Source organism: Carcharhinus amblyrhynchos, chromosome 10, assembly GCF_965287045.1.
Source record: "Carcharhinus amblyrhynchos chromosome 10, sCarAmb.v2.hapA, whole genome shotgun sequence".
NCBI lineage: Eukaryota > Metazoa > Chordata > Chondrichthyes > Carcharhiniformes > Carcharhinidae > Carcharhinus > Carcharhinus amblyrhynchos.
Window position 1 is genome coordinate 90,359,413 of NC_137333.1, and position 24,606 is coordinate 90,384,018.

At 40.0% G+C, this 24,606-nt stretch overlaps 1 protein-coding gene across 1 annotated transcript in view; it reads right to left on the reverse strand.

Moving 5' to 3' along the window:
• tmem131 (transmembrane protein 131) overlaps nt 1–24,606 on the reverse strand; it is a 168,435-nt gene that overhangs the window by 47,442 nt on the left and 96,387 nt on the right. The window contains exons 5-13 of the mRNA XM_080197595.1: nt 22,058–22,181; nt 18,664–18,780; nt 16,419–16,545; nt 8,909–8,985; nt 7,114–7,264; nt 6,964–7,020; nt 4,908–4,969; nt 4,706–4,814; nt 905–1,013 (exon numbers count right to left, since the gene is read on the reverse strand). Coding sequence (XP_080053721.1) covers nt 905–1,013; nt 4,706–4,814; nt 4,908–4,969; nt 6,964–7,020; nt 7,114–7,264; nt 8,909–8,985; nt 16,419–16,545; nt 18,664–18,780; nt 22,058–22,181 — 933 coding nt within the window. The remainder of the gene's footprint in view (nt 1–904; nt 1,014–4,705; nt 4,815–4,907; nt 4,970–6,963; nt 7,021–7,113; nt 7,265–8,908; nt 8,986–16,418; nt 16,546–18,663; nt 18,781–22,057; nt 22,182–24,606) is intronic.

Consider the following 24,606-nt stretch of genomic DNA (forward strand, 5'->3'; position numbering starts at 1 on the left):
AGCTTACCGAGCACAAATTTGTTGTTCCCAATGTTGAAGTTACAAATTATAATCACAGACATAGAACTGATATGGGGAAGATAGCAGGAAAGGATATTCAGGAGTAACACCAATTATAAGATGGGTTGGTTCCTTCCTGTCCAAGAACACTAATTAATTCTAAATTAAGTCCAACAGGCAGCATTTATATAACAGCTTTAATAGAGTAAAGTGCCCTATAGTGCCACACAGGAAGTTTATCAGACAAAGTAACGCCAAGCTGAAGGGGATATTAAAATGGGTGACTTAAAAGCTTGATCAGGGGTAGGTCTTGCAGGCAGGAACTTGGAGAAGTTAAAGAAAACTCCAGAGCTTCTGGTCTAGGTGGTTAAATGCATGGTTACCAATTGTAGGGCAAAGGATGTAGGAATGCACAAGAGGCCAGAGTTTAAAGAACAGTAGGTTTCATGGAGGGTTGTAAAACTGGGGGAGGAGGCTGACATGGCATCAGATAAGACCATGGAGGAATTTGAACAAGGTGCTGGTGGATCAGTGGTCAATGTAGCTCCACAAGCGTAGGTGTTATGGATAAACAAGACTGACTGAGACTTAAGGTACAGGCAGAAAAGTTTCGGATGAGTTCAGGTTTGTGTATAGTGAAACATGAGGAGCTTGTCAGTAGAATATTGTATTGGAGGAGCCTGGAGGCAACCAAGGCATGGGATGCTTTCAGCAGCAGTTGAGCAAGACATACAACTTTAAGTAGAAGGGCAGTCTTATAGAAGGAAGCAACTAAATATCTAAAATTTTCTATTTGAATAAAGCAGCTATCAATTTTTGTTTAGTTATTTTTAAAACAAAAAAAAAAAATCAATATTTAACTACAAGGGAGAATTGTCCCCAAATTAAAATTCAACACACTTACCCTTCTAACACTTCTGCCTGGTATGGAATTTCAAGTTTTGAATAATTTTTCTCTTTCGCTTTCACTGTTATTTTCCCAGAAAACTGCAACATACTTCTTGCTTTTGAAGCTGAAATTAAAATGCAAACCAATGGTTATGAATGTCAGCAAATTTTTGAGATGCAACTATGGGTAAAGATTTGACTCCATTGGAGGTAGCACCTCCATTAATTAATGGCAGCTAGGAGTGCTTTAGACTACACATTAAATCTGTAACAAGCTTTACAAATCAGAAAATAAATCAAATTGCTCAGAAAACAATGTTACCTCATTACTCCTCAGATTTCTCTTTCAAATCTATACTTTTCAATTACCTGTTCAATTAATGTATTCGTTAATCCTCTGCTACCTTTTGTGTAAAGGCAAGAAGCTGCAACTGTGAAATGGGGCAAGCAAAAATCTGCAAAAGGTGCTCAAAGGTTCCTTTCAGTGCCAGGGACCTGGGTTCGATTCCCAGCTTGGGTCACTGCGCAGAATCTGCATCTTCTCCCCATGTCTGCTTGGGTTTCCTCCGGGTGCTCTAGTTTCCTCTCAGTCCAAAAGACATGCTGATTAAGTGCATTAGCCATGCTAAATTCTCCCTCAGTATACCCGATAAGGCGCTGGAGGGTGGCAACTAGGGGAATTTCACAGTAACTTCACTGCAGGGTTAATGTAAGGCTACTTGTGACACTAGGAGTGGCATGGTGGCTAGCACTGCTGCCTTTCAGGGAACTGCGTTCCATCCCCGCCTCACGTCTGTGTGGAGTTTGTACCTTCTCCCGGTGTCTCTGTGGGTTTCCTTCCGGTGCTCCGGTTTCGTCCCACACTCCAAAGATATGCAGGTTGACTGGCCATGTTAAGTGACCCTAGAGTCAGGGGGATTAGCACAGCAAATAGGCGGAGTTACAGAAATAGGGGCCTGGGTGGGATTGTAGTTGGTGCAGACACGATGGGCTGAATGGTCTCCTCTTGCACTGTAGGGATTCAATGGATAACAAACAACATACCTTCCCCACCCCATCTACTTTATTTCCATTAGAGGGAGAAGCTGGTGCAGTTTAATTTGCAAAAATTCAGAAAGGAAAACATGACCAGAAATGCACCAACTTAGAGGTGGTGAAAACAGATTCACAAATGAATTGGGATATATACTTGAAAAGGAAGAACACAGAACCATGGGCAAAAGAATCAAAGAATGACGCCAGCCAAGTAGTTATTTTAAAGAGCTAACAAAACATGGGACATGATCTCCATGCTGTATGATTTGTTTTTATTATATGGATCAACTCTGGAAAAATTCCTTCTTTAAATACCCAATTTTATCTTCTCCCTTTGTAAGTTTGGAAACTGCAACACTTCCTCTTTTCCGTGGTGAAACAAGTCCTATTCCTTTCAACTGCATCTTAATTTGAAGATATTCCCACATCGCACTTCAAAATAATTCAAAGAAATCAAGCTGAATATTGAATAAATGAATGATTTGCTCAACAATTCCAATGAAGGATAATTATAAGCATGCAGAAAGTCAGAACGGATTCCAATAATGCACTAAAACCCAAAGAAATAATTGTTTTAAGAGTATATAAACAAAGGCTTGCAAGTGCTTTTACAAAGTTCACAGCACAAATTTGTTGTTCCCAATGTTGAAGTTACAAATTATAATCTCAGACATAGAACTGATATGGGGAAGACAGCAGGAAAGGCTAGTCAGTGCGAACAAGTTTCACATTTTAATAAATCTGTGTTGTGTCAGAAAGAATCCAGACATTTATGCAACTATCATCATGCCTTGGGATAAGTAATAGATGTACAAGAATATGCATGTTTAACAGAACATTGCTTAATAGATAATTAATTGCCAATAATCTGAATCACATACATGAAAATTGTTTCGAGTGTTACATTATTCAGATGGCAAATCGCAAAATCATTGTAAAATGGAGGCAAGGATTACAGGCATTCTTTTTCTTGTTTAATAGCATCCAGATGGCAAACAAAGGCGTGCAAGGAAACAATAACTCACAATGGGAGTTATCGGCAAGAAAAGATGCAACTGTGTTTAATAGATGTACTGCAATAATCATAATTTTCCATACAATTCATCACTTGGCATGGCAAAATGGTCTGCCACTCAGCTACAAAATAAAATGAGCAGCTTTCCTGCTTCTAAACAATAGGGCTTACAGCATTTTGACATGCATGCATTTGTACTATCACCTGTTGGGTCCACCGACATATCAATGTCCTCTATGCACTAGATGAATCAGCAATAGTACATAACATTTTGGGGCATTCAGATTACAAAGCTGGCTTCAAACCACAGCCAGCGGTGAAGGGCACTGGAGTGAAAGTAATTAAACCTGTTGAAGATAAATGGTGAACGATTCCAATGTCAAAAAAAATTAAAATAAAATGGGAGTCCAAAGTCTCAGGTGGAAAATTCGATGCTAGCTAGGCCTAACACCTTTCATCTTTCTTCTGTTCCTTTCAGATTGGGTCCAAGAATGACAGCACCAAAAAAAAACAGCCCCTGCTTTTTTATTTTGACAAAGTTTTCCAGAAGTTCTGGAGAAAGACCTGGTTGTTTCTCAAAGGATAAACACACGAATTTACAGTCAGAACCTGATTTTTTTTTTAGGAAACTGCCTCCCCTCATCTTGGTTTCTCTCCACAGATGGTGCTGCAGTTTTTCAGCACTTTGGCTCCCCATTAAGAAAACCAACTAAAATCAGTGTGTAAATGTTGTCGTCACCGGACTAGTAATCCAGAGATCCGGAGCAAGATTTGGGGACCCGGATTCAAATCCCACCAAATGGTGGGATTTGAATTAAATAAAATTTGCAATTAAAAGTGTCTAATTATGACAATGTTCTTTAGGGAAGGAAATCTGCCGTCCTTGCCTAGTTTGGCCAACGTACAACTCCAGGTCTACAGCAATATGATTTAACTCTCAAATGCCCTCTGAAATGGAGGACAGTTAGGGGCAGGCAACAAATACCAGTCCAGCCAGCAATGCTCACATCTGGTAAAACAAAGCTTTTTGCTTTCATTTTAGCACACAAGTGATTATTGGCCAATATTCCAATGTTACTGTGGCACTGACTTTTATGACTTGCTAACGAGGAACCTGGCAAAACTGAATTACAAGTTTGTTGTTGGCTACTGAACTGCAGGAACAATACTGCTTTATGGCTAAGTTACAGGTAGCAAAGAAAGCAGCAACTGGAGCAGACTGATTTGGAAGTCCAATACAACTCATACAAGAATTGCCTCCAAGAAATCAGAATCCCCACAGTGCAGGAGGCCATTCAGCCTACTGAGTCTGCATCGACTCTGACAGAGCATTTTACCCAGGCCCTTTCCCTGTAACCTACACATCTTGCTAAGGGGCAATTTAGCATGTTCAATCCACCCAACCTGCACTCTTGACTGAAACTGATTTCTGATCGGAGTTGTCTCTCCAAAGATATCAAAACAGGGACAGTTATTATAGGGAAAAAAATCAGGTCATCCTTCTAGTTGACAGTACTTACAACATATACAAGTAACAAGGAAACCCACAGGTGGGACTAGGAAATAAAATATTTCTGCAATTAAGCAGTTATTCACACAGAGAATTATCTGAATTAATCTATTTTTCATTGTTATATTGCAACTAGTACGACTGAATTGAATGGAAGTATATGGATCATAGCTGACTTCTAAAAAAGGTTTTGTGGTTTTCAATGAGACTATCAGGATTAGAACATTAGTTTGTGCTTCCTATAGGGATACACTTACCATCAAATATAATACTTGCAACTTTGGTATATTTTGTTTCTGATGCCTTCAGTGTAATTGGCTTAAAGTCTACTGTAACAGCTTCATTTGGTGGGGATGGTTTAATACTCTAGAAATAGAGAACAAGCGTACATCAGTTATGAAGCCGAAATACGGAAGAACACAATTTTATAGTCTGAAGTTATGGAAAGTAAGAGCTTACTGTTATTGGTACATCTTTTGCTCCTGAATTTAATAAATGAAGGTTTAAAACTTTTGGAAGATCTGCAGAGAAATGACAAGATTAAACATTTTACTGCTCCTCATGCATCAGTTGATTGCCAAGATTTAAAACTACAGTTAAATGCATTTCTTTCTTCCTTTACAAGTCATTCGGATTTAATATGTTCATTCAAAGGTGGTCTAAGTTATTCTCAACTCTACAACTGCCATTTATGTCACTCCAAGAATTGAAACCAGAAAATGACTTTTCTTTCACCCACACTCCTCATTCAGATGGAGAAATTAATAAGTTAAAATTAATATTGCAATACAACATGGGGAGTAAGTTGTAGTCGCAATGTCTCTGGACTAGTAATCCAGAAACCCAGCTAAAGCCCTGGGGTGGTTGTGCCATGTATTTTTTTTATGTTTAAGGGGGCTGTTTAAGTTCATTTATTAATGTCACAAGCAAGCTTGCATTAACACTACAATGAAGTTACTGTGAAAATCCCCTAGTCGCCGCAGTCTGGTGCCTGTTCAGATACACTGAGGGAGAAGTTAGCACCTAACCAGCATGTCTTTCAGACTGTGGGAGGAAAATGGACCACCCAGAGGAAACTCACGTAGACATGGAGAAAGCTTGCAGACTCTGCAGAGATAGTGATCCAAACTGGGAATCAAACTTGGGCCCTTGGTACTGAGGCAGCTGTGATAACCATCATGCTACCCACAGATTCAGCTCTAGTCTTCAGGTATTTGATGCGACTGAAAGACATTTAGGTCCAATGCTGGGAGATCAGGTTTGTTGCTCATTTTAATGTGTTTTCTTTGGATTGACCAAATGGACTTTCTTTATAGGCAGAGATTAAAGGAATGAAAGGTGGGCTTAGGTATGCAGGGTCATATGATCTTGTAGTTAATGGGAGGAGCTAGGTCTGTAGCAGAAAAAAACTTTCCAGTTTTGGCCAGGAATTGCTTGAAGACAGGTTTGCTGCTGAAACATATTCTCTCCCTCTCAAAGCTTCAAGACTGCCTACACACTATAGCAAGTATATTTGTGTGTGCTAACTGTATTTAAAGTGTTGTAAGCCTGTTTGAGGAACTTTGCTTATTTGGAACTGAAACAATGATAAGTCGGAAATTAAAATCATTTCCTTTCATTTTTAAATATTGTTCAACTGTTAATAGTAAAGCTGCTTCATTTATTAGAATTATAGTTAAACTGTATTAAAAATGGTTTACTATTTTAAAAATCTTAATTTGTCAATCAAATTATTCTTGGGCAAAGCATCCTATCCTCAACATTTATACCAAAATAGTAAAATAGTTGAGGTCTAACTAGCTTCATATTATAACTTGGGGTCCTGATCCAGGAGCTTAACACTGGCAACAAGGGATCAAATCCTACCACAGCAGCTGGTGAAATTTAATTTCAATTAATATCCAGCATTAATGCTAGTATCAGTAGTGTTGACCATGACCATGCTCATTGATTCTGGTTCACTAATGTTTCTTAGGGAAGGAAATTTGTCATCCTACATGTGGCTCCAGATGCACAGCAATGTGGTTAACTCTCAACTGCCCTCCAAAATGACCCAGCAAGCCACAGTTCATGGGCAACCAGAGGTGGGCAACAAATGCTGGCCCAGCCAATCCATATCATGAACATACCATGAAAGAACAGAGGGGAAAAAAAATCATACAGCAGAGCAATAGCATTACACAAAAAAAAAATTGGTAACCAAACACACAAGATAAAATTTTGACATTAACACAAAAGAATAAACACTACAACACAAAGTATGATAAGAGTTGACCCAAATTCAGAAGAATCATAATGGGCTTATTCAGATCTGTATTGGGCAATGCTGATTGGGATGAATGCAGTACCCCAAGGATCAGCTCATCAAGAGCTAGTGTAGAAAAATGACAATGACAGATAAAGCAGAGGAATGAAATACATAAGGATGGGCACCATCTGCTTGGGGCAGGAATACAAAGCATCTGAATTATGCCCAGTGCTGTTATTTTTAACAAGTCAACATTTAGAAACTCACCTTGGGTTCGTAATGTACCAAAGTCTAGCATTTCTGTCGAAGAATAAATTCCAGGTGCTGTAATCAGAGTAAATTTTTTGTTTAAAATAAACCACCTGTAGGATTATATACTGGAAACTGAATGATTGGAAACATCCATTTCTGACTCACCTGTTGTAACTTCCACTTCAACAGGTAAAATAAGGAACTCTGTATTGTCAGATGCATTTGTTTTTATTCTGATAAAAGCTGTGTGATTGTCTGCTTCTCTTGAAGAAAAGCTGGCTCGCATCACAGCTTTAGTTTCGTAGGGTGGGATCTCCTATTTATAAAAAAAAATGCAAGAGCTTAATCTACATTGAAACAAAGACCCTGGGCAGAAATGCAAAAAAAAATTTATATATTTAGATTTTCTCAGTGCAAGTTCATAGTACCACATTTACAACCAGACAGTGGAAGAAAACGTTGCTTTTCTTGTTTGCAGAAATAATATTTGCCTCCCCTACATGCTAAAATCTTCAACAGGTAATAGTTAAATCCACACTGACCAGAATATTACTTAAATCAATATAAAATTCACAACTTTAACCACTAGCTGGCAGATGATTCCTCCAACTGATGAATGCAACATTCCCTAATCCAGTCATAAAATCCAAGTTAGAGAGATGCAAACTTGAGCACTGTATTTTCAAATTAAGTCCTTGTATTCAGAACTATATAGACATTACGCAGTTTCGACTGGTATTTTCTCTATGTATTTAAATTAAAAACAAGAGTTGACATTTAGCATTGTTCTGGATTTGCATAACATTACAAAGCACCAGTTTTTAGATTACAAAGTTGAACTCAAAATTCAAATTTGAGTATGTGTTTTGCAAGTCCAGTCCACACATCAATACGCCCACGTGTTAGTACAAACTCAGATTGTGGATTTATAAAATCATACTCATATTACCAGATCCCACTAACTGACCAATAAGTCACCAATCACTTCTTTGGGGCTTACATAATTAATTGTATCTATAAGGAAAAGACCTGCGACAAAATGTTTACAGTGGCACACAATGGACGCAAAGTGAACCTGCTTGACTTGCAAGTCCAGGGGCCAACTTGTGAAAAAAGTGACTGAAAACCCCCACCAATATACTGGAATTTATTACTGACCATTTCCAGACTCCCAAGTTTGTTTCAAGTTTTTCTCTATCACATACGAGGTGGACTTGAGGTTTCAACCATTATTGCTTTGAGAAGCACTGCACCTCCACTCAGTACTTCAGCCAAACTACCCAAATGGAGAACTAAAGTACACAATTTGGCAACTAATCAGGCTACAGAGTTCAAACTCATCCCATATTCATTCTGCCTATTAAAGCTGCTACAGCAAGTCCATTTGCCCAGGCTTGTTTTGGCATCTGGACAGAAATATCAAAATGGAGACACATTCTATTGCTGTCCTCATGCCTAGTTTGCTTAGCAAAAAACTATCACAATAAAAGGGCTCAAGTTTAAGAACTGCCATATTCAGTCCTCTTTTCCTCCATCAGGGATTCCACCAATGGAAGTACCCCAAACAATTTCACGGATATAAGTTTAAAACTATCCAGAAAGCAACTCCGGAGCCATCCATCTTCAATGTCAACTTTCATTTATACAGTGCCTTTAATCAAAATAAAACATCCGGCAGAGGTACAAGAAAACAATGTCTTAATTCTGGAGGGATTACAGGTGAGAGGTCCCATTGTTAGACATACTTATGAAGGAAATGGCCTCCACCACAGTTGGGCTATGAAATAGTGTGACATTGAGACATAGATTGGTGAACATCTGCAGCATGAAAAAGGAATAGATTTGTCACTTCTGAAAAGCTACATCAGCCTGGCTTAATCAAGCAATATTGCATTGCAACTTTATTTGTCCCACATTTATCACATCAGTTCCAGAGCAGTGAGGAGCTTGTGATACTCACCCATAATTTTCTAGGGCCTTCTGGTTGACCTGTTGGAAGCTCTAAGTGCAGATCTCCTCCACTTGAATACATTTCAACTACCTGGTTAAAAAAAATAAAAACCAAGCCTTCATGAGGCATTTTTCCAAAGTCCGTGAAAGAAAAAAAATTAGGGCTTAAACAATTTAAGGAATAGAGCTGGTGAGGGGTGTACTCGGACGGTGCACGAAGTAGGGGCGGGGGAAGCGAGCGCAGAGAACGAGCGCGCACAACAGCGCAAGAGACAGACAGCAATCTCACATTCCTTTTAGTTTTACGCCAAGTGGCATGCAATGTTGTATGGTGTCAAATCAGACTTGAAAGTACTCAGGGCTTTCTGAACACAAATCTACAGGCAGCAACCTCTGTATCCAAAAAGATTGATGGAAATGTCCAAACCGTTACTACTGTGAGTAGTTGTAAATAGTTTAGATGCACTTAAGCAGAAACTAAACAAGCATATGGAGAAGGGAGCAGATGCCCCCTTAGAGGGGGGGAAAAAAAAAGGGAAATTCTAGTGCAGTACGAACACCAGCATGGACTGAATGGACCGCATGGTCTGGCTTCTGTGCCATATGTTCTATTTAAGCCTTTACAATCGGTTATGTTTCAGCAAGACTGCACAGTTCCACTAGCATTTAAATTTTAATTACTGAGAGTAAATCAAGCATTTACAGGTCTTTCCTTCTTGGCAAGAGAAATGGGATTCCAACCAAACAGGTGCTGGCCAGCACAAACAGCACATCGCTCAGCTGGCGATCAGGTTGGTAGCTGAAAAGATGCACCGCAAGAGTCAAAGCCAAATCAGAGTCACGTTGTGCTGTTTCCACTTCAGAATAAATAGTACTTGCATTTTCTTCCCAAATCCTGAATGTGGCAACTGCTGCTGAAATGCAGATTGAAGGCAACTGCAGTCTTACTATTCCTCTCATTATCCACATTTGTTTGGAAAGTAAGGTAGCAACTCAACAATAGACAACACAACAGGTTAATCTGATTTAGCGTTCACTATGTGGATGTGCCAGCGTTGGACTGAGGTAAACACAGTAAAAAGTCTGACAACACCAGGTTTTAGTCCAACGGATTTATTTGATAGTAAACTCACAAGCTTTCGAGGGGACTTCGTCAGGTGACAAAGAGGGAGTCCCCTCGAAAGCTTGTGAGTTTACTATCAAATAAATCCGTTGGACTAAAACCTGGTGTTGTCAGACTTTTTAGCGTTCACTAGACGGAGAATGATCCCTTTTTAGAGCCACTGACAATTTTAACCAGGTTCCCGTTTTAGTTCAGTATTGTTGACAGTAATCACAAACCTTAATATAGCAGACATGGGAACTTCATGGTGCCCATTCCTATGCTACACAAGTAACTACTCCACTATCCCACACTGTCACACTCTGCAGTCATCCAAGGGGATGATGAATAACATTTCCCAGGTGTGGAAATGCTGGCATTGGACTGGGATGGGCACAGTAAGAAATCTCACAATACCAGGTTAAAGAACAATAGGTTTATTTGGAGTCATGCCAAGTAGAAACTGATCACTAAGTTCCACACATATGAGGATGGCCTCAACCGGGATCTTGGATTCATGTCACAATACTTGTAGCCCCCACCACATTGCTTATGTTTGCAAAATCTTACCAACTGCCCTGGCTTGAGAGAATTCACATCTCTTTAACCCGTGATTATCACTCTCTCCATTTGCATTGTCTGGTACCTGTAAAGACTAGTATCCCAATTGTGTCTGTCTATATGTTGTGTTTGTGAACCAACTGTCCACTCATTGAAGGAAGGAGCAATGCTTCAAAAGCTCATGATTCCAAATAAGCCTGGTGAATTTTAACCGGTTATGAGACTTCTTACTATCTCCCAGAAACAGACAAGTACTGTTAAAAACAGTATTCTAGAATGGTTGCCGTAATTCTCTCAACATGCAGACCAATCTATCCACGTCAATCTTGCTTTATCCCCATAATGACTAATTTTTGTAACCAGAACTCTGCAATGTGAAGTTGAAACAGTTACATAAGCTGTAATGATAAACTGCTGTTGGAAACCATTTGTGGCTCTTGTGTGGGAGGTAAAGTTAAAAGGCAAGTTTTGAGCTTGATCTCAAGAAATGTATTGCAAATAGACAATTCTTACCATTTCCACTTCCAGAGAAAGCAAGACCTTCAAGTCTAAAACATTGGAACAAACTAACCCTTCAATTACAGTATTTCAATTCCCAGATAATACTTTGAACATCACCAAGCCTCAATAGATCATATTTTCTCAATTCTAATCTATAATGTTTGAACCCTAAGTATTACGTTGAAGATTGAATTCAGGAAAGTTCAGTGGGTAAGCAAAGCTTTTTGAGTCAATAAAATTATGGTTCAACTTTGAACCCAAATAAAATCCATTTGATCTGTATTAGAACTGCTTTTAAATTGCATCTTAAAAATAGTCTACTTGGTAATTGGGAAAAAAAACAGAAAAGTTCAGAATTGAGTGAAGCAGACTCTAATAGAAAGCCATACAATGTTATGTTCCTATTTACTTCTAATTGGTTCCTGCATATCAGGTAATTGATTATGGGACACACCAAACACCAAGAATAATGAAAGCATCCCTGAACAAAACTAAAATTTTAAGTAGCCTGGGACCTGAACAAAACGCTACTCAAATTTGGGCAAAATCAAGAGAGACCTACTCAATTCCAATATTAGTTCTGTGATACATTTGTGCCATTCAAATAGAATATTTTACCTACATTATTTGCAGACGTCCAAGTGCACGTCTGCTGCATCAGGCCTCAAAAAGTGTTCCATTTCAGGGCATCAGCCATTTGTGACACAGCAAAGAACAGTGCAACACAGGAACAGGCCCTTTGGCCCGCCAAGCCTGTGCCAATCGTGTTGTCCTATCTAGGCCTGTATCTCTCTATCCCCATCTGTTCCTGTGTCTATCCAGATGAGTTTTAAAATGTCACTAATATGTCTGCCTTAATCACCTCATTTGGCAGTGCATTCCAGGCCCCCACCATCTTCTGTAAAAAAATTTCCCCCGCACATCTTCACGTAACCTTTTCCCCTTTACCTTAAGCTTGTGTCCCCCTTCCTGTAATTGTCATTTTTGCCCTGGGGAAAAAGCTTCCAATTATTCACCCTATCTATGCCTCTCAATTTTATAAAATTTCCATCAGGTTGCCCCTCAGCCTCCGTCTTTCCAGGGAGAACAATCCCAGTTTATTCAATCTCTCCTCATTGCTAATACCTTCCATACCAGGCAACATCTTGGTAAACCTTTTCTGAACTCTCTCCAAAGCCTTCACGTCCTTTTGGTAGTGTAGTGACCAGAATTGGACAAAGTATTCTGAATTGGCCTAACCAACATATTATAAAACTGTAACATCACAGCTTCTCAAATTAAAACACAATAAGAAGTCTCACAACACCAGTGAGCTCACCTGATGAAGGAGCAGCACTCCGAAAGCTTGTGATACCAAATAAACCTGCTGGACGGGTATTGAGACTTCTTACTGTGCTTACCCCACAACCGACATTTCCACATCATAGCTACCACCAACAATTAAAATACAAGTACCCGACTCAAAAGATTCTTTTGTTAAAGCAGGTAACGAAGAATTAAACATAAAACAAAATCAGTTAATTCCATCCAAAGTTGTCATTCACTAAATGGAATAATAAGCAGCAGTTTTAAGTTGATTAAATAATTTTTTCTAACAGTTTTAGTCTGATGTTTCTAGTTCTCATTTCAGCTGCTGATGGATGGGATTGTGCACCTTGGATTGAGAATCTGAGCAGAGTGTGAAATTTTACCTGGGTGCTAGAATTTCACTTACTATTGCTGAGCACAAGGACATGTCTACAGAGGGGACAAGAGTGACAGAAGGGTGGAGTGCGCTGCAAATTTCTTGCATGAGGGAAACTAAAATAACATTTAATAGTAACAAACATTTGTTTAGAGTTGGTTTTAGACTGTAGTAAAGTACGAGATTTAGATCTGGATCAATAAAATAGGGAATATTACTGGAATGAGTTCCATCCACTAAATTTATGGTATTATCGTGATTGGTGAAGCAACAGTTGGTTGTAGCAAGACCGCTGAATTCTAAAAATATGTTAAAATAATCAAGACAAGGGATCTCAACTGATCTAATTGATTAAAAAACACCAAGTAGGTTGTGACTTTGGTTGTTACATGCTAGGTGCCAAGAGAACTTTTTAATGCGAGCATTATTGCCCTTGCGCAGGTGGTGGTGAGCTGCCTACTACAGAGAGGCTTGCTAAGCCATTTTAAAGGTAATTAGTGAAGAGTCAACCACATTGTTATGGGTCTGACGTGACACACAGGGCAAAGTGGCAGATATGCCCAGATGAAGGGATTTAGTGAAACGCATGGGTTATGACAATCCAGTAGTTTCATGATTACTACCGAGTTCATTTATTCCAGAGTTAATCATAGAATCCATACAGTGCAGGGGGTCATTCAGCCCATCAAGCCTGCACTGACTCTCCAGTAGAGCATCTTACTTAGGCCCCGCTTCCATAACCACACGCATTTACCCCGCTAATCCCCTCTGAATTTAAATTGTTCAAGTGTGACAGTGGGGTTTGAACTCGTGTCTCCTGAGTATCTGTCAAACCTCTGGATTACTAGTCCAGTACATTACCATTACTCTAACATCCCTGTTAGTTGACACACTAGAAGAATATAATTGCTTAAAGGTTTGTGAAACAAAACAGGAGATGGTCAGCAAGGAAAAAAAGATGGTAAAATGACTACCAGACCTACCATTTAAAAAGAAAAAAAGACAGCCACAATGAAACTGCTTCAAATACTATTTGAAAAAGCTTTGTCATGCCTCTACATTGACCAGTAAAACTGTCCCAGTCATATCTGCAGCTGCACACTCCTGCCACAAGATGGAGTACCATTAGCTCCAAATCATCATATCCACATTGCCACTATTCAGACCTCGACATCCAAGTCAGTGCCAACATTCCTAACCTTCCTCCTGGATAAAAGTAACTTCTGGAACTACTCATCATTTACTTCTTTCCTTTCTATATTTAAGCAAATGAGTCATGAAACTTCTGCGTTGTTCTTTCACAGTAAGCAACCCTATGAGCTGTTCTGCAATTTCTCCCCACCACACTGAATCCACATTCCTCCCTCTAGAGTTTTCTATCGCCAAAAAAACTGGCAATGTCACAATGTCATTTTTTTAAAAAAAGCTTTTGAATATTTGGCAGTCTAGCACATTTGACTCATTCATTTCGCAGTTGCTGCCACATCCCCATGAAATCTGAGCTTCCCCAGTGTGCACGCGCCTAAACTGCTCTCATTCTCAGCTTGAAGCTTGGGCTTTTCAATTTCTCAGTCCTACAAGCATGGCTTTCAACTTCTTTCCCATCTTTTGAAAACAACCCAAAAGTGCAGTTCAAAATTCCCAAATTGCCATGGCAAGGTTTACGCTCATACGCACTAGGCTGTTAATGACATTGAATTTTGACAATGTCAAGAAAAGTGATCGAAGTGAACCCAGGCATTTCTGATCACTTCCCGTTAAATACAAAAGAAAAGCCTTCAAGTGTTGCAACGAGGTAGCAAGAACGATGTTCAACTTTCTTGGAGATGATTAAAAGAAAGAAGAAGAAGTTGATTTGAATGATTAACCCAGAAATAACAGGTGCCAAATGAAAGCTTTGGAGCCATTCCACTGTGTTTACCATTTCTGCTATACATTACATAACGATGCCAGTAACAAAATCTTCAATCTTGCATTGGCAACATGATTTCCCGATTGCACCATCAAACAGAACCTCATATCCTAACTTCAAATAAACGAGACTAAACCACGATTAAAATTACTAGATCACTCAGCGCAAGTGCTATTTTTCCATCTGTCAACTGGCAGCACTCTCAGCTTGGGAGTCTGAAGCTGTGGATTCAAGTGTCACTCCTGACACTTGAACATAGGTCCAGTCCAGTGTTGTACCGAGGAATAGCTGAACTGTCAGGTGCCACTTTCTCAGTGGTTGGCATTACTGCCTCTCAGTAGCAGGGACCAGGGTTTGATTCCAGCTTGGGTCACTACTGCTTGTGGGAATTTCATCCAGATGCTCCAGTTTCCTCCCACAGTGCAAAAGACACGCTTGGTTGAATTATCCCTCAGGCGTATCCGAACGGGTGCTGGAGTGTGGCGAGTAGGGGATTTTCATAGTAACTTCATTAGTGTTAATGCAAGCCTACTTGTGGCACTAATAAATAAACTTAAACTTCCTTTGCTCTCTGAGTTCAATGCAAAAGATGCCATGATGCAACCACAGAATCAAAGAATTGTTACTGCGCTGCATGAGGTCATTTGGCCCATGCCCGCACTGGCTCTCCAAAATGACATGGCTTAGTGCCATCTGCCTGTACATTATCTCTTCCGGAATGTCTTTTACTGAACCTGCCTCCACTACACTTCCACACAATGCATTCCAGGCCTGAACCCCACCTCCCTCCCCCCCACCACTATTTCATAGAGCAGTTGGGGTAGGGAGTTCAAGGTGGTTATCCCCAGTGTCCTGATTAATATTTAATGCTCCATCTGCATCATTAAAAACAGTGATAATCATCATCATCATCTCACTGTGCCCAAATTGGCTGCCTATATTAAGATAGTGACTACACTTCAAAAAGGTAGTTCAGTGGCTGTAAAGTGCTATGGGACATCAAGGTCATAAAAGGCACCATTTAAATGCTAGTCTTTCTTTTCATATAATAGAACATAGAACATTACAGCGCAGAACAGGCCCTTCGGCCCACGATGTTGCGCCGACTAGTTAAAAAACAATGACCTTCTAACCTAAACCAAACCCTTACCATCCATGAACCTATCCACGGATCTCTTAAACGCCCCCAAACTAGGCGCATTTACAACTGCAGCAGGCAGGGCATTCCAATCCCTCACCACCCTCTGGGTAAAGAACCTACCCCTGACATCCGTCCTATAACTACCACCCCTTAATTTAAAGCTATGCCCCCTCGTGCTAGCTTTCTCCATCCGAGGAAAAAGGCTATCACTGTCCACCCTATCTAAACCTCTAATCATCTTATATGTTTCAATAAGGTCCCCTCAATAATCTTCAATTTTAATTGAGAGAAAAATGAGGCTACTTTAGATATAAGGATTGATCATATCAGGAGATGTGAATTGTTGCATTCTCCCTGGCACAATATTTTCCTAAAAATCTCAAGAATGTCAAAATTAGCACTATTAAAGCCAATATCCTTGATAAAGATATTATTGCACTGGGAAGGCGATATTCATGCTGCTCGCCAGACCATTTTACTTCTCCCTCATCGGGAACCACCTCCTGAGAAAGCTAGGCCAAGACTGGAGACTCGAGACGATGAGCCTGGACTTTGTTATACATCCCCCTTCTGGTATAGTAACACTTTCAGTGAAAATGACAAACAGAAAAAGAGTGACCTACCTGTAAAGGTTCACTGTGGGGGTTGTGTATATTTATTAAAGGTGAAAAACTGCTATTTACAGGAACCCTTGCCCCTATAAATGGGCGCAGGCGATAGGGATTAGGTATTCCAACACCAAACACCTGTAACAATGATAGGGAAAGATGAAGTTTTGATCTTTTGCAATATCAAACCCCAAGATCAATAAATAAAACACTACAGATTAATAAAATGAAGGAAACTTTGAAAATCAAAATACTTCATGATTGCAGTGCGGTTGTGAACAAAGTCAAGCTCAAAATCCTTTTATGCTATGGTTTGCACACAAAATGCCTTTGCTCTCTCAACTGGTTGAGGAACACACCCATGTGGAGACAAGGCTCTTCACTAGAGATGGGAGGAGGACCAAAAAGCCTACTGATCAGGAAACATTGCTGCTCCCCAAGTTGAACCGAATCAGACTGATTGGAAATATGCAGGGAAGGATTTGAAAAAGGGAACTTGGAGATCCAAAGGGATCAGTGCAGGAACCTCTTGTTTGTAGTAAACAAGTATTCTGGAGGAAAATGTAGGTGGTCTGATTAGTATTGACACCAAGGTTGGCAGAGCTGCTGATAGTGTCAGGGATTGCCAGAGGATAAAAACAGGATAAAGATGGATTGGAGACTTGAGCACAGAAATGGTAGATGGAGTTTAATCTGGACAGACAGGTGATGCATTTCGGAGGATCAAATTTATTTAGAAAATGGCAGAATCCTCAGGAATATTAATCGAGGGATTGAGTTTAGGAGTCGGGAGGTAATGCTGCAACTTTATAAGACCCTTGTCAGACCCCACTTGGAGTACTGTGCGCAGTTCTGGTTGCCTCACTACAGGAAGGATGTGGAAGCTATTGAGAGGGTGCAGAGGAGATTTACTGGGATGTTGCCTGGATTGGGAGGCATGCCTTAAGATAGGTTGAGGGAGCTAGGTCTCTTCTCCCTGGAGAGACGAAGGTTGAGAGTTGACCTGATAGACGTTTATAAAATGTTGAGAAGCATAGATAGGGTGGATTCTTGGAGGCTATTTCCCAGGGCTGAAATGGTCACTACGAGAGGACACAGGTTTAAAGGTGCTGGGAAGCAAGTACAGAGGAGATGTTAGGGGTAAGTTTTTCACTCAGAGGGTGGTGAGCGAGTGGAATCGGCTGCTGTTGGTGGTGGTAGAGGCGAACTTGCTGGGGTCTTTTAAAAGACTTCTGGATGAGTACATGGGATTTAACGGGATTGGGAGTTACAGATAGTTCTACGGCCTGGTAGGTACGTATGTGATCAGCACAACTTGTGGGCCGAACGGCCTGTTTGTGCTGTAGAGTTCAACAATTCATTAGAAGTAGCAAAACAGGTGGCCAAGGGATATGCCATGCTTGCCTTCATCAGCCAGACATTAAGTACAAGAGTTAGGAAATCATGCTGCAGCTATATAAAACCTTGGTTAGGTCTCATTTGGAGTACTGCGTGCAGTTCTGGTCAACAGCAGAAGGACGTAGAAGGTTTGGAGACATGCAAAGGAGGTTCACCAGGACATTGCCCGGTCTCGATGATGTTGACTAAGAGGAGAGGTTGCATAAACTAGGGTTGTTTTCACTGGAAAGACAAAAGCTGAGGACAGACCTGTTAAAAGGTCTACAAAATTATGAGAGTATGCCTTTCTCCTAGGGTGGAAGTGTTAATTACAAGGGGGTACAGGTTCAAGGTGAGAGGGTAAGTCTTCGGGGGTGGGGGGGGTCCTTACAGAATGTGGTGGATGCCTGGAATACACTGCCAGGGGAGGTGGTGGAAGCAGGTACTTTAGCAGCATTTAAAATTGGTACATGAATAGGGAGGGAAGAGAGGGATACAGACTGTGCAAGGGCAGAAGGTTTTTTTAAGCTTAGTTAGGGCATTATGATCAGCATGGGCTTGGAGGGCCGAAGGGCCTGTTACTGCGCTGTACTTTTCTCTGTTCTTTAATAGATTGGCTGGGTGGTGGGGGGAAAAAAGAGTGAAGAGAAAGAAAATAAATGAAATGAGATTACAAAAATTCTTTTCCACATACTGAGCAGGCTACCAGCTGCTACAGCAAATAATAGTTGTGGCATGGGCAAGTCTGCCCAACTAAGAAAAGTTCATTCTTCGGCAACACTCTTGAATTTAGGCATTTTAAAAGGGCACTGCAGTTAAAACTTTGAATCAACCTAGATTATCTCAAACATTAAAGTAAACAAAAGGATTCTGTCTTACCTGGTATGTAAATACCCCATGAAGTGATGTATTAATAAATAAAGTATTTTCTACATTTCCCACTACTCTTGCAAGAAAAACAACATCAAATGATGTGTTTCCTCCTGGTGGAATAATCTAGGCAAAAAAATCAAAAGTATTAATTAGTTTATACAATATGTGGCAATCACCATTTTTAATAAAAATAATTCATGGGGTTGTGGCCATTGCTGGCTTGGCCAGCAGTTATTGTCCACAAGAAGGTGGTGGCGAGCTGCTTTCTTGAACCGCTGCAGTCCAAAGTTTAGGAACACCCATAGCACTGTTAGGGATGGAGTTCCAGGATTTTGACCCAGCTGCCGTGAAGGAAAAGGGATATACTTCCAAGTCAGGTGGTGAGCAGTTGGGAAGAGCAACACCTGGGGTGGTGAGTATTCCCACGTATTCCCTTGTCCTTCCGGATGGTAGCAGTCATGGGTTTGGAAGGTGCTTTCTCATGAGCCTTGATGAGTTCCTGCAGTGCATCTTGCAGATGATACTCTGCTGCCACTGTGTGTTGATGGTGGAGAGGGTGGATACTAGTGAGTGTTGCCATTCAAGCAGGCTGCTTGTTGAGCTTCAAGTGCCGCATTAATCAGGGCAAGAATACTGCATCACACTCTTCACTTGTGCCCTGTAGATTGTGATTATGAGGAGTCAGAAGGCAAGTAACTCGTTGCAGAATACATAGCTTCTGATCTGTTCTTATGGCCACAGTACGTGTGGCTGGTCCACTTCAATTTCTGGTCAATGCCAACATCCAGAATGTTGATATTGTGAAATTGACTAATAGGGATGTCACTGAACACCAAAGGGCAACGGTTAGATTCTCTCTTGTTGGAGATGATCATTGCCTGGCACTCATGGCTTGAATATCACTTGTCAGCCCAAGACTGATATTGTCCAGGTCTTGCAGCATTTGCACATGGACTGCTTCCGTACGAGTCACAAGTGATGCTGAACACTGAAATGCTGTGGACCTCTGGAACAGGCTGAGATGGATCATGCACTTGGCATTTACCTGCACAATTAGATCTGCATCAAACAATATTGTAGCAGTCAAAACAGTTAGAATTAGAATTTGCCATTTCATGCAAAGATCAAGGATTGTGCTCAAAGAAAGTCAAACTAAAGAGGAGTTTGGGGTTGGGTAGAGGCCTGGAAGGGAAAACGGTTTTGCACCATTATTAAATGCAACCTATCAGCATTGGCAAGGCACATTGAATAATGCCATCTCAATCTTGTAAATTATACTTTAATGCTATATTACACCAATAGAAACAGCAAATATACAGTGCACAAGCAGGCTACTACACAAATTCTTATGCTTCTGCAGTGATCGAGTCCAAGGAACCCCACAGTGTCCACGTGAGTCTAGCTGTAAAACCTGGCAACACACTGCAGGCTGAACTTAAGTCAATGGAAATGAAAAATGCAATTTCTATTAAAAAATTACTTGCTGCATAAATCCAGGTAATTTTCTTTTTTAAAATGGTATATTACATACAACTTACTGTTAAGTAAACATTGTTGTGCAAATATGGAAATGTTTTCATCTGTTTGCAAACTCAATCATCTGAACATTACATAGTATCTGGGTGATGTCACACTTCAAGTTTCCCATTAACCCAACCTATTGAAGAATTTCCTTTAAAAACTAAGTATCAAGATTATTCATTACAAAAACTCATGGTAAAGGAAACTATTGCATTGGAAAAGGGACAAGGCTATTTATGTGCAACTTACACATATATACACTGCTTCAATCAACTGACATACACACAAGCAGCAGTATCAAAAATAATTGATCTCAGATGTATATAAAATCATTAAATGCTCCAAGATTAGAAATGCTCAGAATGCATGTTCCTTAGAATCCCTAGTGCAGAAGGAGGCTATTCAGCCTATCGAGTCTACACTGACCACAATCCCACTCAAGCCCCCTTCCCATAACCCCTCATATTTACCCTGCTAATTCTGACACTAGGGTTAATTTAGCATAGCCAATCTAACTGCACATCTTTGGATTGTGGAAGGAAATTGGAGCACCTGAAGGAAACCCACAGACATGGGGAGAACGTGCAAACTCCATATAGACAGTGACCTGAGGCCAGAATTGAACCCAGGTCCCTGGCGCTGAGAGGCAGCAGTGCTAACCACTTGGCTGCCGCTGCTGCACTGCACCTAGCAACTGGTGGCAGGCTAGGTTTAACAAAGGCACAAAATACTGCGCAAACAAGCTCTGCATGCTTCATTTGTGCTACAATATTTGATAAATATCCACTTAAAATATCCAGTTCTCAAAGATGACATAACTACCACAATTAAACAAATTTAGATTCTGGTGACCTCTAGATGAATGAGTTCTACAATTAACAGCATCACTGGCAGATAGTCTCCATTACTTGCACAGTAAATTCAAATTAGTACATTCAAAATTCTCCCCCTCCATGCCTTAAAAAAAATAATATAGCACAGCTGAATTAATTATGGGCAGGAAAAACTTGAACCTTTGGACTAACCGACAAAATTAGTAATTCTAGTTATGAAAATATGCAAGTGAAAAAGAGTAACCAGTACCTTTCTGTAAATCAAAGCCCTTCAATAATGAAACCTAAAGGATTTTCTAGTTTTAACAGCACTTCAAAGCAATTACAATAATACTATTTTACCCAACAAGTTCATCAGATCTTTCCCAGAGCATCTCAGATCTAACCATTCTTCCCATGACCCTTTTCCTCCTCTTCAAATATTTATTCAATTTTCCTGCACAAATGCAACCGTCTTGGCCTCCATCACTTCACAACAAAACATTTTATGCTCCAATCACCTTGTTGTGCGTTTAAGAACCTTAATTAAATTTCCTTTCAACTCTTCATGGTCCCAATAGAAATAGTCCCACATCATCTTTCTCTACATAGCTATATTTTATCCTTTACCCAGTATTATCTTAGCAAATACATGCAACGATCCTTCCATTATGGAATGCTGAAAACCATACACGGCACTAACCGCGACCTTAAAAAAAAGCAAAATTTATTGCTTTGCTAAAATACTGTAATCTATTTTGGTGGTTTTAAAATGCTTAAACCCATTCTTGCTATTGCATTTCAAGTAGCACTGCAAAAGATAATTAAAACATGTGCAACCAACCACGCAACCTATTTTCTTTCTGGTGAGACAAGCATTTCCATTTGCAGTCAGTCAATCTGATTGCAAGCTTCAATAAAGTCATACATTTTCCCTTATGGCATGTTCTGGCTTCAGATCAATTTGATAACAGAGAATAGAAATCTCACCTTCACTTTGTGAACATGACAAAGAACTACATCCTGCAGCGATTTTAAGAAATGCAACTAAAATACAACATTCTTACCCTATTTTGAAAAAATGATGCATGAAAATGTGATGTTGTTGCTGATATTGATACTAAAGTGATTGTTTCTTCTGTGCTGGGGTTGTGCAAGTATACTTTTTCCATTTTTGGCATTCCCACTGGTCTGTGAAAGCAAACAGATGTATAACTGTTAATCTATAAGCATCACAAGAGATCTACTAATCATCACTAAGCTCCACACAATCAATGTACACATTATAAAGATCAACTTCCATTTATACAGCACCTATTGAATGTAGCAAAACGACCAAGGTTCTTGATAGGCAGGTTGCTTCATCACTGATGTTTACAGTTATTTAAAACTCTAGTACAAGCACCAGAGCTGTGTAATACAATATTACACAGCTCGTTACCAGCATTTGACATGGAAGTAACCCGTCACATTACAAACACTCATTGGTGAGGAGCAAATTCTTAGCTAATTTCATAATTCAGATCAGTTTGCTCACTTCAGTAACTATACAGGGTACAGGATGTATACAATGGTACAAGGCTCTCTTCCAACTGCGATGGACCCAAACGTCAAAGTTTAACACAAGTTCAAATGGTCTTGTTAATCTACTCATACAAATCAGAACATTTCAAAACATAATATTTTCAAGGACACCATAAATTTGACAATTCCAGTTTCAAACGAAATTTATTCGACCACAAACTTTTCAAAGATGTTCTGCATGCATGCCATGGATTGCTCACAATGTTCTGCTCACTATTTCACCAGTTGACCTTGACTGAGATAGAGGAGAGAACATTTATCAGCTTAAACAATTAAAATGAAAAGCAAACCTACTCCGGTCACTTTTGCACATCCCTATTAAATCAGAGACAAAGAGTAAGAAAACAAATTATCTTAAAGAGGCAACATTATTAGATTGTGTATGGGAAGAGAGCCTCAAAAAAAATTACTACACTGTATTTTGTTGCCCCCATTCTGAATTCTTGAACTTAATGGAAGGCAATCTGGAACTGAAGAGAGATATGTGAAATTAAAATATAAAAAGAATATACAACTTCAAATTATGGACCCTTACTTTGATTTAATGCAACTGCTCAGGAAGTTTTTAAGCTGTAGCATATTATTTTCTGGATTAGGTAAAATGCAATTAAAGTCTCTTATTAAAATGCCCAATCTCAAAAATACTAGTCAACACAAATTATACAGTTAATTTGGAAGAAAGTTTTTCAAGCCATTTGATCTCCTTCCAATAAGCACTAACTTCAATTCTATCTAACAGTTCTGTAAGTGGGTCTATGGATCTCTTCCTCTGAAAGATTGTGATCCATGCAGCAAACTCAGGTGAAATTGCTCTCCTCAGCATTCACCCTCTCAATCTCAGGGTCATCCTAACCTTAGCCCAGTCATTTGGTTTACTTGTGGAACCACTGCAACACGGCACTCATCTCCTTGCACGACGCTACATCACCAAAATGTATTCCTGCACCTAACTGCTACATCTCTGTACTTTCAGCTATGTACTGCTTCAGCTTTCCAGTCAAGACCAAATCATTTCTTCAAAAGTACAACATATACCTGCAGCTCAAAAGAAAACACAATCTCAATATAGTTAAACCTATCAGTTCAGAACTTGCAAAATTTGTGCAAACCCCAATAGCTCCTTGCATAGCAAGTAAAGGATTAACAATATGTATACAGTGTCTTTTAATAGGAATGTGCCCCAAGGTACTTCACAGCAACACAACTGGACAAGAATCAACATAACCACTGAATGTATAGGCAGAGCATGCACAATAATTAAAACTGAAATGGGAAGGGGTGGGGAGGAAGGAAAGAGATATTCTGATGCACTGATTAGTCCACAGATGAGGAACAGGTGTGAGATACCATAGTGCAGACAGAAACTGATGGAAACACTGAGCACATCTGGCAGTATTTGTGGTGAAAGAGAAGCAGAGTTAACATTTCAGGTTAATAATCTTTCACCAGTGCTGATGAAAACAAAAATCAACGACCTGAAACATTAAATCTTGTTCACTCTCCGCAGATTGCCGAGTATCTCCAGGATTGTTTCTTAATTTCAGATCTACAGCATTTTGTTATGGGGTTTCTGAAAGGTTTTGATTCAGAGGCATGTCATGTCAGATATTCTGTCCTAGGCAAACAAACTTTGCTTGTTTTCAGTAAGTGTGAAGAGTGTATGATTGGTGTAAACAGATAGATCCTTTGAGCTAGAACTTTATATCAGAGGAGAATCATAGAAACACTATAGTGCAGGGGGAGGTCATTCAGCCCATCGAGTCTGCACCGACCACAATTCCACCTAGTACCTATCCCCATAACTCCATGCATTTACCCTAGCTAGCCCCCCCGACACTAGGGCCAATTTAGCATGGTCAATCTACCTATCCTGCACATCTCTGGACTGTGGGAGGAAACCACAGCACCCAGGAGGAAATCTATGCAGACACAAGGAGGAGAATAAGCAAACTCCACACAGTGACACAAGCCAGGAATCGAACCTGGGTCCCTGACAGAGGCAGCAGTGCTAACCACTGTGCCACCCTAATTA